This window comes from Manis pentadactyla, chromosome 4, assembly GCF_030020395.1.
Source record: "Manis pentadactyla isolate mManPen7 chromosome 4, mManPen7.hap1, whole genome shotgun sequence".
Taxonomy (NCBI): Eukaryota; Metazoa; Chordata; class Mammalia; order Pholidota; family Manidae; genus Manis; species Manis pentadactyla.
Genome location: NC_080022.1, coordinates 79,472,058 through 79,491,008, shown reverse-complemented (window position 1 = coordinate 79,491,008; position 18,951 = coordinate 79,472,058). Strand labels below are relative to the sequence as shown.

Sequence of the window (18,951 nt, the reverse complement as noted above, 5' to 3'; positions counted from 1 at the left end):
AATAAGTTCTTACATGGTAAACAGTACAAGGGCAGTCATCACAGAAACTTTCGGTTTTGATCACGCATTATGAACTATAAACAATCAGGTCAAATATGAATATTCGTTTGATTTTATACTTGATTTATATGTGAATCCCACATTTCTCCCTTATTATTATTATTATATATATATATTTTAATAAAATGCTGTAGTGGTAGGTAGATGCAAGATAAAGGTAGAAAACATAGTTTAGTGCTGTAAGAAAGCAAATGTAGATGATCAGCTGTGTGCCTGTAGACTATGTGTTAATCCAAGCTAGACAAGGGCAACAAAACATCCACAGATGCAGAAGATTTCTCTCAAAACGGGGGGTGAGGTTCTAAGCCTCACCTCTGTTGATCCCCAATTTCTCACCTGATGGCCGCCCTGCGACTGTGCCTGTCTTAGGTTGTTCCTCCCTTGAGGAATCTTACCCGTCTCTGGCTAACCAGTCATCTTCCGGAGCCATACAGGGAAATGTAAAGTTGGTAAGTGAGAAAGAAGCCTTATTGTTTGAAAAGGTTAGCTTTTTACTTCTTTGCAGATTTATGCCCTGTGGCTTTTATGCCCAGCATTTGTCTTGAGGTATCTTTACCACTTGGAAGAATTATGATACTCGGTAAATTCGATCTGAGGCATGAATCATAGTTTGTAGCTTTTAAATGTCTAAGCATTTCACAACCAAGAAGCTCTTTTTATGATAGTTTTTAAAAAGCACAATCCCTTAAAAAACCAGTTATATCTTATTTTGTAAGATTTAAACTCATTAAGGTTTAATTTTATGTAGGTATGCAAATGTGTTAATTATTCACATTGTTTTTAATTAATGAAGTGATAATGCCTTGTTTGGATATTATTTATGTATATTTTGTGCATTTGTATATGTACATTACGTTTATCATTAAATATTGGAGATGCCCAGCTAAAACAGAAACTCATCTTCAACCAAAAACCCAGGACATTCAGCTCTGCTGGTTGCTGCTTTGTTGGAGCCAGTGGTAGGGAATGTCTGCTCTTTCTAGGCATCCCATCAATTTCTGAATAGTTCTTACTACAGTTGACCCTTGAGTAATGCAGGGGTTAGGAGTGCCAAACCCCATTGCAGTCAAATCTGCATATAACTTTTGACTCTCCCCAAAATTAACTACTAAAATCTTCTGTTGATTTTATGGTAGTAAATGATAAAATAGACTAGTATTTACATTGCATTCATGACATACCTAATTATTCTTAATTTTTTTTTTTGATGTTGCTAGGCTCTGGTGGTTTGTTTGTGAATTTTTTCAAATTGCAGACCTTCAAAAAAATTTCCCAATACAGTGAAGAAAATTCACATACAAGTGTACCTGTGCAGTTCAAACCTGTGTTGTTCAAGGATCAACTGTATTTGAAAATTATACCTTGAATCTCTCTCATTTTAACTTAACCATTTATCATAATTTTGCTTTAGAATTCATCCCTTTTCTATAAAAAGACTCTGTAGTGGTTTGGAGAGAGATATGTGTCTTAGTACATCTGATTTTTGCTAAGCAAACCTAGGTTTTTTTGTTGAATCGTTAGTCATGTCAGATTTCCCTATCTTTATCACCTAATGAACATGTTTAATTATGCATATATTACATAGCTTTAATACATATATGTAACCAAAATAAAAATTTCATAAGACAGCATATCTTTATATTTTCTGTTGTTTTCATTTTTAAAGAATGCTGGTGTTACCTATTACATTTATTTTATCACTCCCTGATGGTTTTCAGCCTGTATTTTGGAAAATACTTGCCCTAGTTTGTTCATGCTGCAGAACTGAAATAGTTTCTAAAAGCCGGATGTTAGGATAATTGTTTCTAAAACAGGTTTTACGTTTATCACCTCAAATAAAATATTCTGCTGGTGGTTAAGTAAAACCTAACAGGATTAGCAATATCTTGGTAATGAATACAGTATAGCTAATATATATGCAATTTTTATCCTCAGGTGGCGACAGACAAGGTTGCAGAAAAGCTGAGTTCTACTCTCTCATGGGTGAAGAACACAGTATCACATACAGTCAGTCAGATGGCCAGTCAGGTGGCGAGTCCATCTGCTTCATTACATACTACATCCTCATCTACCACGCTATCAACGCCAGCCCTTTCACCATCTTCCCCATCACAGTTGAGTCCAGATGACTTAGAACTCCTGGCTAAACTGGAGGAACAAAATAGGTGAGTGAGGTAGCTTGGTTTTTTTCTCTCTATTTATACAAACTCAATCAATCATATATATGTATATATGCCATAATCAAAATTTTAAATACTTACTGATATTAAAAATGTTTATTTTCCAGTTTTTGGTATCAAAATTACTTAACAAAAGTATTCAAGTCTCCTTTGGAGAAGTTGGTGTTTAAACTGAAGTTGGACTAAAATTTTCTTCTGGCTCAGATAGCTTTAGAGATTTGTTTTCTTAATACAGCACATTCCCTAAATTCTTCCTTAATTTTAGAAGAAGTTTTAAGGCAAATAAAACTGCCATTTAGCTTTAAATTCTTACATAGTCCCCTTTGGTTAAGTAATAAAATAGTTTATAATGGGTGTCTGATTCGTGGTTTAGATTGAGAAATCTTTTCATGAATTCATTCATGGAAGGCAAATTATCCTCTTCTCTTAGTGGGTGTAAAACAGAATAGTGGTCTACTCTGCTAGGAATGTGTACTCTGCTGGACTCTATGTGTCCTTTCACTGTATTAGTATCAGAAGCTTTTTAGGACATCAGCTGTGCAACTTGTGTGTTCGATCAAGATATGTACCACCATTGGCTTTAAGGGTACTAGTGGAGATAACTTCTACAGCTTTTTTGATATGTAATTGACATAATGGATTATTTCACTCAGTGTAAGTATTTTGAGATTCATCCATACTGTAGTGTGCAAGAATAGTCCATTCATTTTTAGTGCTTAATAGTATTGCATTGTATGGATATATTCACAGTTTACCTATTTGCCTGTTGTTATGAATGCTATAAATATTTGTGTACAAACCTTTTTATAGATATGGGCTTTCATTTCTCCTGGCAAATGCCTCGGAATAGAATGGCTGATTTATATGGTAGATGCACATTTATCTGTCAGACTGTTTTCCAAAAGATTCTTTTTCACATTCTCACCATCAGTGTATGAAATTTCCATTTCCTGTACATCCTTAACAATACTTGGTATGTCAGTCTTTTTAATTTTAGCCGTTGTAATAGGTAATGGTTTCTTGTGGTTTTAATTTGTATTTCCCTAGTGGTGGTGAGCATCTTTTTATGTGCATATTTGCCATTGATATATCTTCTTCGATAAAAGTCTGTTTAAAATTTTTGCCCATTTAAAAAAATTAGGTTGTTTGCTTTCTTATTATTATATTTCAAGAATTCTGTGTACATTTGGATTACAAGTTCTTTTTATCAGATACATGCTTTTCATATATTTGCCAGTCTGTGGCTTAGCAGTCTCTTGATAATACCGTGGATGAGCAAAAATTTTAAATTTTGATGAAGACCATTTTGAAATTGTTCTTTACAGACTGTACTTTCTGATGACTCAAGGTCACACATGTTGACTCCTTTGTTTTCTTATAGGCATTTTATAGTTTTAAGTTTTACATTTAGGTCTATGATCCATTTTGAGTTAGTTTTATATAGAGAGCAAAGTATAGACCAAAGTTCATTTTGCAAATTTACATATTTAATTGTTTCTGTAACATTTGTTGAAAAGGCTATCCTTTCTCCACTTTGTACTTTTGTCAAAAATCAGTTCATATGTATATGGACCTATTTTTGGACTCTGTTCTGTCCCATTGATCTCTTTGTCTGTCTTAATGCCAATACAATGCTGTTTTGATTATTGTAACTTTAGAAGTCTTGAAACCAGATAATGTTAATTTTCCAACTTTGTCCTTTAATTATGACTATTTTTGGTCCTTAGCATTCCCATGTGAATTTTACATCAAGGTGTTTATTACAAGAAAAATACTTGCTGAGATTTTGATTAGAATTGCATTGAATCTGTAACAATATTGCCTTCTGTCCATTAACACTATATATTTCTTATTTACTTAGTACTTGTGCATGGTATTGTTTTTGTAAATGTGATTTTTGATTATTTATTTCTGGCATATGGAAATACAGTCTTTTTTTTTTTTTAAATCATGTATCCTGTCACCTTGCTAAACTCACTTGTTATCTGGTAGGTTTTGTTACTTTTTTTTTAAGATTCCATTAGGTTCTGTCATTTGTGAATGAAAGCACTTTTACTTCTTCTCAATTTAGATGCCTTTTAACTCTTTTTCTTGCCTTATGGCAACTACCTAGTACCTTCAATACAAATTTGAATGTAAGTGGAAACACAGCAAAGGAAATCATCAACAAAAGGAAAAGAAAACCTGAATGGGAGAAGTTATTTGCAAATGACATATCTGATAAAGTGTTAATACCAAAATTTATAAAGAACTCATACAACTCAACACTAAAAAAATAAATTTCAATTAAAAATTGGGCAGAAGACCTGGATAGCAAGTTTTTCAAAAAAGACATACGGATGGCCAACAGACATGAAAAGATGCTCAATGTCACTAGTGATCAGGGAAATGCAAATCAAAATCACAATGAGACATCACCTCACACCAGTCAGAATGGCTAGTATCAAAAAGACAAGGAATAAACAAGCGTTGGTGAAGTTGTGGAGAAAAAGGAGCCTCTATGCAGTGTTGGTGGGAATGTAAACAGGTGCACTCATGATGGAAAAGCCATATGGAGGTTCCTGAAAAACTTTCATTTCTGGCTATGTACCCAAAGAAAACAAAATCACTAATTTGAAAAGATACATGCACCCCCATGTTCACTGCAGCATTTTTTATAATAGCCAAGATATGGAAGCAGCCTAAGTGTTCATTGATAGATGAATAAATATAGAAGGTGTGGTACATATAGACAGTGGACTATTATTCAGGCATAAAAAGGAATGAAATCCTACCATTTGGGACAACATAGATGGACCTAGAGGATGTTATACTAAGTGAAATAAGTTAGAGAAAGACAAATACTATATGATTTCACTTATATGTGAAATCGAAAAAAAACCAACCAAACAAAAGAGACATAGACTCATAAACACAGGTAACAGAGTGGTAGGAGCCATAGGAGGGGTGGGGAGTATAGGTAAAATAGGTGATGGGGATAAAGAGGTACAAACTTCCAGTTATAAAATAATAAGTCATAGGAATGAAAACTACAGTATAGGGAATATAGTCAATAATATTGCAATAACTTTGATGGTGACAGATGGTAACTACACTTGTAGTCAGCAGTTCGTAATGTATGTGGTTTTTGAATCACTGTGTTATACACCTGAAACTAACAATATTTATCAACTATACTTCAATGTAAAAAAATAATTCAAGTGTTGGACATTCTTCGTGTTTTCCTGATTTTAGGGAGAAAACATTAAGTCTAATGTTAACTATAGGTTTTTGTAAGATGCTTTTTATACAGTTGAGGAAGTTCCTTTTCATTCTTTGTCTTGAGCATCTATAAGAAATATATTTTGTCAAATGTTTTTTGTGTAGCTACTGAAATAATCATATGGTTTTCTTCTTTAAGTCTAATGTAATGAATTACATTTTTTTTGAATGTTAAACCAACTTTGCATTCCTGGGATAAACTCCACTTGGTCATGATATATTGCCTTAAAAAGTATTGTTGGATTCAATCTGCTAAAATTTTGTTTGAAATCTTTACATCTATATTTATAAGGGAAATTGTGGTCTGTAGTCTTATGATGTCCTTGACCTTTATAATGTCTTATGTTCTTATAATGTCTGTGTGATATTTTGTATTATAAGTATATAGTGCTATATATTTTTCTTCAAGCCTTGCTTTAGCAGTATCCCTTTAAATTTATTGAGATATTTTTATGGTCCTGAATATGGTCTATTTTGGTAAATGTTTTATGTGTACTTGAGAAGAAGGTGTCTTCAGCTGTTTGGTGGAGTTTGTCTAAATGTTAATTGTTTAAAACTTAATGATACTGTTCAAGTCTACTATATCTTTGCTGGATTCTGTTTCTTTGTTACATCAGATATTGACAGAGCACTGTTGAAACCTCCAACTGTTATTGTGGATTTGTCTATTTTCCTTTAAGTTCTGTCAGTCTTTGTTTCATGTAATTTGAAGTTGTATTATTAGGTATATAAACACTTAGGATTGTTATGTGCTCTTGTAAGATGCCTTTTTTATCCCTGGTAATATTGTTTGCTTGTAAATCTACTTTATCTCATATAGTTATTGTAGCTTTCTTTTGAAGAGTTTAAAATTTTTATATATATATTTATTTTTCTTTACTGTTATTTTGTTTTTTCTTTATCTTTAACATTTGTCGGACAGCATGTAGCTGGGTCTTGGATTTTAAAATTAGGGTTGTTAGAGCATTTACTTTCTTTAAATTACAACAACAAAGTTTTATTTCTTGCTCACATTTATGTTCATCTCAGGCTTCAGGTTGTGTGTATCTTTGCTGCATATGTCTTCATTCCAAGACCAGTGTTCAGCCCCTATTCAGGATAGACCAGACTCATGGCAAATGGAAAAGAGATACAGTGGAAATACCTTAAAATATCTTCTAGGGGGTGGTACACATACTTCTACTTAGATTTTAGTGACCAAAGCAAATCACGTAACCAAGCCTTAGGGAGTAAGTGGAAATTAGACTCTTCTTGCAGGGATGGATCCAAGAAAATATATACTCTATTATTATTGTTTCAGCTCCTTTGGTGTATTGTTCTTTTACTTTATTCACCTGCCATAAAATCCACCTCTAAAGTACAATTTAATGGTTTTGGTATATTTACAAAGTTGTGCAACCATTACCACTATCCAATTTCAGAACATCTTCATCACTCCCTGAAGAAACTCTCTGTGCGTTAGTCTTCCCTTTCAACCTCCTCTCAGCCCCTGGTGATCACTAATATACTTTCTCTCTCTATGGGTTTGCCTATTCGGGATATTGAATTATAGTTTCATATATGGAATCATATGATAGGTATGTTTTTTTGTGACTGGCTTCTTTTCACTTAACATAGTATTTTCCAGGTTTTGAGGAGGACAGATCATTTACATTTAATGTGTTTATTGATATGGTTATGTTTAAATCTGTCCTGTTGTTTTCTACTGTTCTTTGTTTCTTTTTTATTTTTCTTCCTTCTTTTGACTTTAAGGTACATTTTATATGATTCTGTTTTATTTTCTTTGTTGATTTGTTATAAGTCTTTGTTTTGTTGTTTTACTGGTTGTTTTAAAGTTCATTATATACATCTTTGACTTATTACCATCTCCCTTCAAGGGATCTCATATTTAACATGTAGTTTAAAATCTTAGAATAGTACATTTCCATTTCTTCTCTCCAGTCCTTTGTGCTAGTTCTGTCATAATTTTACTTTTGTATATGTTATAATTACATACTATGTTATTGTTTTTGTTGCAACAGTCAATTATCTTTTAAGTGAGATTGAAAAAATAATATAAGTAATATATTTACCTTATATAGTTTCCATTTTTGGTGCTCTTTGATTCTTTCTTTAGCTCTATATTTCCAACTGATGTTATTTTCCTTCTCCCTGAAGAACTTCCCTTAATATTTCATTTACTGTGGGACTCCTCTTACATCTTCATTTGCCTTTGATTTTTAAAGATATTTTCTCAGTACAGAACTCTAGGTTGACAGGTTTTTTTCTGTTACTTTTATGTTTCATTGACTTCTCTCTTAAATTGTTTTCATTGGGCAAGCTGATGGATCCTTACCATTGCTCCTGTGTATATAGTATCTTTTTTTCCTCTGTCTACTTCTAACATTTTCTCTTTATCCCTGGTTTTAAGTGATGTGATGCCCAGGTTTCTCATTGTAGTTTTCTTCGTGTCTCTTACATTTAGGTTTTGTTGAACTTCTTGTAGAATTATAAGTTTTCCTCAAATTAAGAAACTTTTCAACCATTTTTACTTCAAAAAATTTTTTTCCCTTTCTCTTTTCTTCAGTGACTTTAATTACACAAATAGGAGACTTGAAATTATTTCACAGCTAATACTGTGTTCATTTTTTAGAAAACTTCTATTGATATGTATTCAAGTTCACTAATACTGTCTTCTGCTATGTCTAATTTGTCATAATCTTATCTAGTGTGTTGTTCATCTCTCACATTGTAATTCATCTCTAGAAGTTAGAGTTGAGTGTTTTAGTATGTCTCTATTTAAGTTTTGAACATACAGAAATAGTCGTAATAACTTTTCTTGGCCTTGTCTGATAGTTCTAACATTTCTATCACTACTAGTTTGCTTTTGATGAGTTGCTTTTTCTTCTCATTATTGGTTGTATTTTCCTGTTTCTTTGCATGCTGGATTATATTTGATTAGATGCCAGGCATAGTGAATTTTACCTTGTTGGTTGTGGCTATTTTCCTATAAATATTCTTGAGCTTTGGAGAGGATTAAAGATGGCGGCTTGAGAGGTGAGACAGAGACCTCCTCCTAAAACCTCAAAATATAATTAATACAACTAATCCTGAAAGAGCAACAGGAAAGAAGGCTGTGCCAGACTGCATATACCTGGAGATAAGAACAAACCTCACGAAACAGGGTAACATTCCAAAGCTGTGACCTGGCAGTACCCAAGCCCTTTCCCCACCCCAGTTCACCAGCTGGAGGAAGAGAAACAGAGCCAGGAGGGAGTGCAGGCCTGGGACTACTGAACACCCAGCCCTGGAGATCTGCTCTGGGAGCATGAAACTACATTGCATAGTGCTCTGGTGATTAGTGCAGTTAGAAAGCTAAGACAGGTGGAATACCTGGAGAGACTGAGATTCTAGCTGCTTGTGGAAAACAGGGATCCATATCCGGCTGATCTGGCCAGGCAGTCTAAGAGAATAACTAAAAGTCAGAGGGCTGCTAAAGGTGCAAGGATTGCACAGAGCTTACTGCTTAGGAGAAAGGACAGATAGACAAAATTGTCTAGGTGCACTCTGCCCAGCAGGATGGAAACTTTCTTGATCTTCAGGTGCTCCCTGGCTGGCTACACAGCTCCAAGGCCCCCCACCATGATACGCAGCCTGCTGCGCCATCCTCCCAGCCATCCTGCAACTGGCTGGCAAACCAGCAAACCCTGCTTTGGTGTTAGACCAGCAAGAGGGAATCCCCACCTTCACAGCAGCTACACAAACAAAGGGTAGAGGCATACACCTGTGTGTTCAGCCAACTGGTTCTCGCAGTGGAGACAGGCACAGCAGTGAGGAAGCAGGAAACAGCTCTTTTCTCCCCTCAGGCACCAATACCACACCCCTACGACTCCTGACATCACTCCAGGGGCTGAGCAGCTCCAGAGAGTTAGAGCTTCTGGGCAGTAGAGGGCACCACATACAAATATGAAATGTCAAAGAAACCTGGTTCAAAGCAAAATCTCAACAACTCCAAAAAAAGGTTCAAGTGAGACTGAACTAATCAATCTTCCTGAAAGAGATTTCAAAATAAAAATCATAAACATGCTCCTGGAGGTACAGAAAAATATTCAAGAACTCAGGAACAAATTTAGGACGGAGATCTAATCATTGAGGAACACAATGGGAGGGTATTTAAAACAGATTAGATACGGTGGAGGAAACGATAAATGAAATTGAATTCCTCTTCTCTAATTTCTAAGAAGCTGAGGCACACAAAGAAAAAAGGGTCTCCAGGAATGAAAGAATACTGAGAGAACTGTGTGGCCAATCCAAATGGAACAATATTCATATTATAGGGGTACCAGAAGAAGAAGAGAAAAAGGGATAGAAAGTGTCTTTAAGGTAGTAATTGCTGAAAACTTCCCCAATTTGGGGAAGGAGATAGTCCCTCAGGCCATGGAGGTGCACAGATCTCCCAACACAAGGGACCCAAGGAAGACAACAATAAGACATATAATAATTAAAATGGCAAAGATCAAGGATAAGGACAGAATACTAGAAGCAGCCAGAGAGAGAAAAAAGATCACATACAAAGGAAAACCCATCAGGTTATCATCAGACTTCTCAGCAGAAACCTTCCAGGCCAGAAGGGAGTGGCATGATATATTTAATGCAATTAAGCAGAAGGGCTTCCAATGAAGAATACTTTATCTGGCAAGATTATCATTTAAATCTGAAGGAGGGATTAAACAATTTCCAGATAAGCAAAAGGTGAGAGAATTTAGCTCCCACAGACCATCTCCACAGTATACTTTGGAGGGACTGCTATAAATGGAAGTGTTCCTAAGGTTAAATAGCTGTCACTATGTAATAAAAAGGGATAGATGAAGAGTACAGAATATGATACCTAATATATAAAGAATGGAGAAGGAAAAAAAGGAGGGAAAATAAAACAGAACCTTTAGATTGTGTTTGTAATAGCATACTGAGTTAAGTTAGACTCTTAGATAGTAAGGAAGTTAACCTTGAACCTTGGGTAACCATGAATCTAAAGCCTGCAATGGCAGTAAGTACATACTTATCGATAATCACCCTAAGTGTAAATGGTTGGAATACACCAATCAAAAGACATAGAGTCACTAAATGGGTAAAAAAATAAGATGCAGCTATATGCTGCCTACAAGAGACTCACTTTAAACCCAAACACATACACAGACTAAAAGTAAAGGTATGGAAAAAGGTATTTCATGCAACTAATAGGGAGAAAAAAGCAGGAGTTGCAGTACTTGTATCAGAAAAAATAGACTTTAAAGCAAAGAATGTCACAAGAGACAAAGAAGGACATTACATAATGATGAAGGGATCAATCCAACAAGAGGATATAACCATTATAAATATCTATGCACTCAACACAGGAACACCTACGTATGGGAAACAAATACTAACAGAGAGTTAAAAGGGGAAATAGAATGCAATGCATTACATTCTAGGAGATTTCAACACTCACTCCAAAGGACAGATCAACCAGACAGAAAATAAGTAAGGAGACAGAGGCATTGAATAACACATTAGAACAGATGGACCTATCAGACATCTACAGAACTCTACACCCAAAAGCAGCAGGAAACACATTCTTCTCAAGTGCACATGGAACATTTTCCAGAATAAATCATATACTACACCACAAAAAGAACCTCAGTAAATTCAAAACAATTGAAATTGTACCAACCAGCTTCTCAAAGCACAAAGGTATAAAACTAGAAATAAATTATGTAAAGAAAACAAAAAAGCCCACAAACGCATGGAGGCTTAACAACATGCTCCTAAATAACCAATGGATCAATGACGAAAATAAAACAGAGACCAAACAATATATGGAGACAAATGACAACAATAATTCAACACTGCAAAATCTGTGGGATGCAGTGAAGGCCGTGCTGAGAGGGAAGTATATTGCAATACAGGCCTAACTCAGGAAAGAAGAATGATCCCATTTGAAAAGTCTAAACTCACAATTAATGAAACTAGAAAAAGAACAACAAAATGAGGCCCAAAGTCAGTAGAAGGAGGGACATAATAAAGATTAGAACAGAAATAAATAAAATCGAGAATAATGAAACAATAGAAAGAATCAATGAAAGCAAGAGCTGGTTCTTTGAGAAAATAAACAAAATAGATAAACCCCTAGCCAGACTTATCAAGAAAAAAAAGAGAATCTACACACATAAGCAGAAATAGAAATGAGAAAGGAAAAACCACTACTTAAACAAGAGAAATTAAAAGAATTATGAGAGAATACTATGAAAAATTATATGCTAACGAACTGGATAACCTAGAATAAATGGATAGATTTCTAGAAAAATACAACCTTCCAAAGCTGATACAGAAAGAAACAGAAAATCTATACAGACCAATCACTAGCAACGAAACTTAATTAGTAATAAAAAAACTACCTAAGAACAAAACCCTTGCACCAGATGGCTTCACTGCTGAATTTTATCAAACATTTAGTGAAGACTTAATACCCATTCTCCTTAAAGTTTTCCAAAAAGTAGAAGAGGAGGGAATACTTCCAAACTCATTGTATGAAGCCAGCATCACCCTAATACCAAAATCAGGTAAAGACACCACAAAAAAAGAAAATTGCATTCCAATATCCCTGATGAACATAGATGCAAAAATACTCAACAAAATATTAGCAAACCGAATTCAAAAATACATCAAGAGGATCATACACCATGATCAAGTGGGATTCATCTCAGGGATGCAAGGATGGTACAACATTCGAAAATCCATCAACATCATCCACCACATCAACAAAAAGAATGACAAAAACCACACGATCATCTCCATAGATGCTGAAAAAGCATTTGACAAATTCAACATCCATTCATGATAAAAACTGTCAACAAGATGGGTATAGAGGGCAAGTACTTCAACCTAATAAAGATCATATGTGACAAACCCACAGCCAACACCATACTTAACAGTGAGAAGCTGAAAGCCTTTCCTTTAAGATCGGGAACAAGACAGGAATGCCCACTGTCTCCACTTTTATTCAACATAGTTCTGGAGGTCCTCGCCACAGCAATCAGGCAACACAGAGAAATAAAAGACATCCAGATTGGGAAGGAAGAAGTTAAACTGTCCCTGTTTGCAGATGACATGATATTGTACATAAAAATCCCTAAAGAACCTACTCCAAAAGTACTAGATCTAATATCTGAATTCAGCAATGTTGCAGGATACAAAATTAATACACAGAAATCTGTTGCATTCTCATACACTAATGATGAACTAGCAGAAAGAGAAATCAGGAAAATAATTCCATTCACAATTGCATCAAAAAGAATACCTAGGAATAAACCCAACAAAGGAAGTGAAAGATGTGTACTCTGTAAACTACAAGACACTAATGCAAGAAATTAAAGAAGAAACTAATAAATGGAAACACATCCTATGCTCATGGATAGGAAGAATTAATATTGTCAAAATTGCTACCCTGCCTAAAGCAAGAGATTCAATGCAACCCTTGTGAAAATACCAACAGTATTCTTCAACGAACTAGAGCAAATAGTTCTAAAATTTATATGTAACCACAAAATACCCCGAATAGCCAAAGCAATCCTGAGAAAGAAGAATAAAGCTGGGGGGATTACACTCCCTGACTTCAAGCTCTATTGCAAAGTCACAGTAATCAAGACAATTTGGTAATGGTACAAGAGCAGACCCATAGTCCAATGGTACAGACTAGAGAGCCCATGTATAAACCCAAGCATATATGGTCAATTAAGACACGATAAAGGAGCCTTGGATGTACAATGGGGAAATGACAACCTCTTCAACAGCTTGTGTTGACAAAACTGGACAGCTGCGTGCAAGAGAATGAAACTGGATTATTGTCTAACCGTATACACAGTGGTAAACTCAAAGTGGATCAAAGACCTGGATGCAAGTCATGAAACCATAAAACTCTTAACTCTTAGAAGACAACATAGGCAAAAATCTCCTGAACGTAAACATGAGCAACTGTTTTCTGAATGCATCTCCTCAAGCAAGGGAAACAAAAGCAAAATGAACACATGGGAGTACATCAAACTAAAAAGCTTCTGTACAGCAAAGGATTCTATCAACAGATCCAAAAGGTATCTTAGAGTATGGGAGAATATATTTGTAAATGACGTATGTGACAAGGGGTTAACATCCAGAATATATAAAGAACTCGCATGCCTCAACTCCCAAAAATCATATAACCTAATTAAGAAATGGGCAGAGGATATGAACAGACAGTTCTCCAAAGAAGAAATTCAGATGGCCAGCAGGCACATGAAAAGATGCTCCACATCACTAATTATCATAGAAATGCAAATAAAAACCACAATAAGATATCACCTCACACCAATTAGGATGGCAGTATTGAAAAAACTAAGAACAACAAATGTTGGCGAGAATGTGGAGAAAGGAGAACCCTCCTACACTGCTGTTGGGAATGTAAGCTAGTTCAACCATTATAGAAAGCAGTATGGAGGTTCCTCAAAAAACTAAAAATAGAAATACCATTTGACCCAGGAATTCCACTCCTAGGAATTTACCCAAAGAAAACAACTTCTCAGATTCAAAAAGACATATGCACCCCTATGTTTATTGCAGCACTATTTACAATAGCCAAGATATGGAAGCAACCTAAGTGTCCATCAGTAGATGAGTGGATAAAGAAGAGGTGGTACGTATACACAATGGAATACTATTCAGCCATAAGAAAGAAACAAAGCCTACCATTTGCAACAACATGGATGGGGCTGGTGGATATTATGCTCAGTGAAATAAGCCAGGCAGAGAAAGAGAAGTACCAAATTATTTCCCTCATTTCTGGAGTATAACAACAAAGCAAAACTGAAGGAACAAACAGCAACAGACTGACAGCATCCAGGAAGGGACTAGGTGTTTCCAAAGGGGAGTTGGGTGAGGGCAGGTGGGGACGGATGGAGAAGGGGATTGACGGGTATTATGATTGGCATACATGGGGGGATCATGGGGAAGACAGTGTAGCACAGAGAAGGCAAATAGTGACCCTGCGGCATCTTACTATACTGTTGGGCAGTGACTGCAATGGGGTATGGCAGGGACATGATAACATGGGTGAATGTAGTATCTACATTGTTTTTTCATGTGAAACCTTCATAAGAGTGTATATTAATAATACCTTAATAAAAAAAGAAACCAAAAAGAAAAGGAATATCCTTGAGCTTTATTCTGGAGTGCAGTTAAGTACTTGGAAAGAGTTTGCTCAGGAGTGCTATAGAGCAAGACCCTTTTGTGTGTGCTATCCAATGGGCCTTGAAGCAGGTTTTCCAGTTGACCTGGACTTGGGTGTGTATGTTGGGGGATAGATACTCTTCCTGGCTCTGTGTACATGGTGGCCTCTGTTAAATCTAATTTTTTGAGTGTTTTCTTTCTCTAGCCTTGTGTAGTTTCCAGCTGAATATTTAACAGGTATCCTCCCTCAGTCTCTGAAGATCTTGTTTGTATATGTCTTACCTCTAAGATACTTTGTCCCATGAGCTCTCCTCAGGCCCTCAGCTCTATCTCAATTCAGAGAGTGCACTAGGTTCTGTGTGAATTTTTTCTACCCATGCTGGAAACTCTCTCAAGGCAGGGAAAACGGGCATCATAGGGCTTACCTCACTCATCTCCTGCATTTCAGAAATTGCTGTCAGTTGTTAATCAGTTACTGTCCAAAGTCTCAAAAACATTATTTTTGTATGGTTCATATATTTTGTCCCTTCTTTTTTTGTTGTTTCAAGGGAGAAGGTAAATCTAGTCTCTGTTACTCCATCATGACAATAATTTAATAATGCTTTTTATAAAGTTTTACATTTTTTTTTTGGCATGAGAAGTCTGAATATGATTAGAAAAATTTATGCTTTTTGACAGTTAGATTTAGGAGTTAATACAATATATAAATATATTCTGAATGTTACCTCTGCTCAGCTTTTAAAAAATACATATTGTTGAGGTAATTATTGAAACTTTTGCTTCAAAAAGACCTGTCCTCAGGCTTGGTCATCCTATTGAGGTGGTGACAAAAACCAGTCATGAAAGAAATTCTCTGGGAACAGAATTTAGGAATTGGAGATTTTGAACCCAAATAAGACACATAGAAGAGGACCGTGCTTTAGCCCATGCAAACCTGGTGATAGAAATTGTCCTTTTCTGATTATGATTTCTTAGAAAGTGCTTTTGAAGAGTTTTCTTTGTCTCAGCATTTGACAAGTAAGGTAGAAGTCTTGATGTTCCATATAATGATGACTTTATGTGGGTTTAATATGTTTATGTGTGAATTGGCTATAACTTTTTGCCTCTTTGTTTATTACTACATTTGAAAGATTTGTGCAAAATATTTTGGTTGAGGTTTGAAGAGGAGACAGCCTTCTAATATAATATGTAGATTGGCTGAGTTTCTTAGATAAGATGAACTTGTAAGAGGGTCATGAAAAAGCAGAGTGAATTGCTGGGTTTTATGAAGGCAGTTTTGAGCAAATAGATCTTCAGAGAAAAGAAAATGACAGGGACTACTAAAGAGAACAAAAAGAGTTATTGTGTGAAAAACTTAGTAGGGTGTGAACCTAGGGGAGGACTGGCAGGATAAAGTGTTTACAGATAGTGTTAAAGGGCATAAAGGATTTGTAAGTTTTGAATTGGTTCTTACATTGAAAATAGTCTGCACAAAAGATGGATTTTGGTACCATTTGCAACAACATGGATGAAGCTATAGTATATTATGCTCAGTGAAATAAGCCAGGTGGAGAAAGACAAATACCATATGATTTCACTCATCTGTGGAGTATAAGAACAAAGCAAAAACTGAATGAACAAAACAGCAGCAGACTCACAGAACCCAAGAATGGACTAACAGTTATCAAAGGGAAAGGGACTGGGGAGGGATCAGGGGAATAAGGGACATTATGATTAGCACACATAATGTACGGGGGGCCACAGGGAAGGCAGTATAGCACAGAGAAGACAAGTAATGACTCTATAGCATCTTACTACGCTGATGAACAGTGACTGTAATGAGGTATGTCATGGGGACTTGATAGTAGGGGGAATCGAGTAACCACAGTGTTGTTCATGTGATTGTATATTAATGATACCAAAATGAAAATTAAAAAAAAATGAGTTTAATGATTTTCTACAAATAAATAAATAAATAAATGAATAATTAATAATAATAATATAATAATAATAAAGCATATTTAGCTTTAAAATACAAAACAAAAAGATGAATTTTGGTGCTGAGTTTGTAAGTGACCAAAGCTGAATTTATTTTTATAGTTGTGAACTAAAATATACAAAGCACTATATTAAAAATTTTGACGTATGGGTATAGATGAACTTTCTTCCTTGTAATTCGCAAGTTATTCCAGAATACCAGATCTGCTTGGTGTATATGTTAACAATCAAACACTGATTACTAGAGTTGTGTAATGATGTTTAGAAAAGAGATTTCGATAAGTAAGAATTTGAAAAAATAAGAGTAGAATGTTGTCCTTTGTTCTTGTGTAGAATTACTCAAAGCTTTGTACTTTTTTGAGTTTACATTTTGAGTCTCTCTCAAAAAAAAACTGTGGAAACCCAGAATCTATGGGAAGCATTTATGTGTGGAGACTGGGTGAATGTTGTGACATCTTGTTTTGCCTTAGGAAAACAATCCAGGTGGGAAAACACATCTCTCTGACTGTAATAAAAAATAAAATAACAGAACACTAAGGTCTGGCTCACCTTCCCCTTGTTCTGCTCTACTACCCCACCAGTGTATTATTAAGTCCAAGGAAAAATTGCTAGAATAATAACTAAATTTCCTTTGACCACTTCTGTGTTTTGTATTGTAAATATATGAGTTACATACCTAAAAGTAACAATTATGAGGCATATCTAGTACTTGTAACAGGGGAGATACTTTCATTTAGGATTTTTCCTTTTCTTCCCCAAGTGTACGTGAGTCTCCAGGTATGTTACTAACTCTCTTTCAGAAAGTATAAAAATGGCAGTATTTTAGAAAATTAAAATTTAAGAAGTGTTAAAATAGCAAATTCTATAAAGAAACTGTTTTTCTTTCCCATATTTTATTGCAGTTTTCACTGTTTAAAAACCAGTGCATGTGGCAACCCCAAAATGATGTGAAGAAATGGTTCATAGTGTCAAAGATCTGTTTGATGAAAGTTAATAATTGACAGCCTTAAAGTTGAAATGGGACAGCTTTTTCCTTTTCTATGTGTTAAATGTTTTTCATTTTAAAAATACAAAGGCTTTGGCAAAGATGAATTTAAGAAGGTAAGATTGAAGTGTGGTAGCAATGCATTTTAATTAAGGAGGTCAATGTTGCTAATTTATATTTTGAATGGGTCATTTTTTGTGTGTTTTAAAAGTTTGACATTGCATCCATGTTTGTTTCCTTTTCCATTCTATTATTTGGAATTAGATTTTGCTTTTTAGCAGATTTTCGGGGGTGAGATACCTGAATGAGGAAATGGCTTCTTTTAACTAACGTAGATGTATTTTATTTTATTTTTTGAAGAGGGCAAGCAGGACTCTTTGAGACCTTAATCGGTTTATCTTTGTATCTTACCAACATCTAAGTCTGTACTCTCCAATGTGGTAGCCACTCCATATGTGGTATTTGAGCACATGAAATATGGCTCATCAAAATTGTAATGTGCTTTAAGAATGCAATACAGACTTTAAAGGGTTGATTTTAAAAAAAAGAATATTTCATTAATTTAAGAAAATAGATTACAAACAAGTATTTTGATTATATTTGATAAAAATAAATTATTATAATTAACTGCACTCTTTCTTTTTATTTTAAATATGGTTACTAACCACCATTTAAAATTATAAGGGGCTTGCACTGTATTTCTGTTGGACAATGCTGATCTAGGTGATCTGATTTTTTGCCTTATGTTTATAATTTTACTACCACTGAGGATACTGTCTATAACAACCATGAACATTAAGGAAGTAAAAAAACATTATTTTCAAGTTTCTATGTTAAAAATTTTTGTTAATCACAGGGAGGCCTTTAGACCTTCAATCAAGCTCTTCTTTTTCATTGAGGATTGTTTTGTTTTTATCAGTTGTATGAATTCCTGAGGAATTTTATGATATAATTAATTAATTAATTAAAGGAATTTATTGTGTTATTCTTTCTCTTGCAACTAGCTTAGATTAGCTTCAGATCATCAGTTTTCCAAATGTCCAGTCCTAGAAGTTAAAGTCTGCTCTGCTTGTCTGCCCTGGAATGTTTGTGTAAAGTAATTTCTAAATAGTCAGTTTCAGATCAGAATATTTGGGAGAGTGCTGCAAGACTTTTATTAGCTTTTTCTGAGACTTCATTTTAAAGAAACAAAAGCAAAGCTCCTGTGCTTTCAGAACTGGAGAGACCCTTGCCATTCAGGCACCTCCTTTCTGAGCCGTCTCTGAATTGTTT

At 34.9% G+C, this 18,951-nt stretch overlaps 1 protein-coding gene across 8 annotated transcripts in view; it reads left to right on the top strand.

Annotated features, from left to right (window-relative positions):
* Nucleotides 1-18,951, top strand: part of EVI5 (ecotropic viral integration site 5) — a 245,425-nt gene that overhangs the window by 36,646 nt on the left and 189,828 nt on the right. For 7 of the 8 annotated variants that reach the window (XM_057500426.1, XM_057500425.1, XM_057500424.1 and 4 more), the window contains exon 2: nucleotides 1,996-2,225. In XM_057500426.1, the coding sequence (XP_057356409.1) occupies nucleotides 1,996-2,225 (230 nt within the window). Of the gene's footprint in view, nucleotides 1-1,995; nucleotides 2,226-17,596; nucleotides 17,796-18,951 lie in introns of all 8 variants that reach the window. The other variant, XM_036906547.2, reaches the window with a different exon arrangement.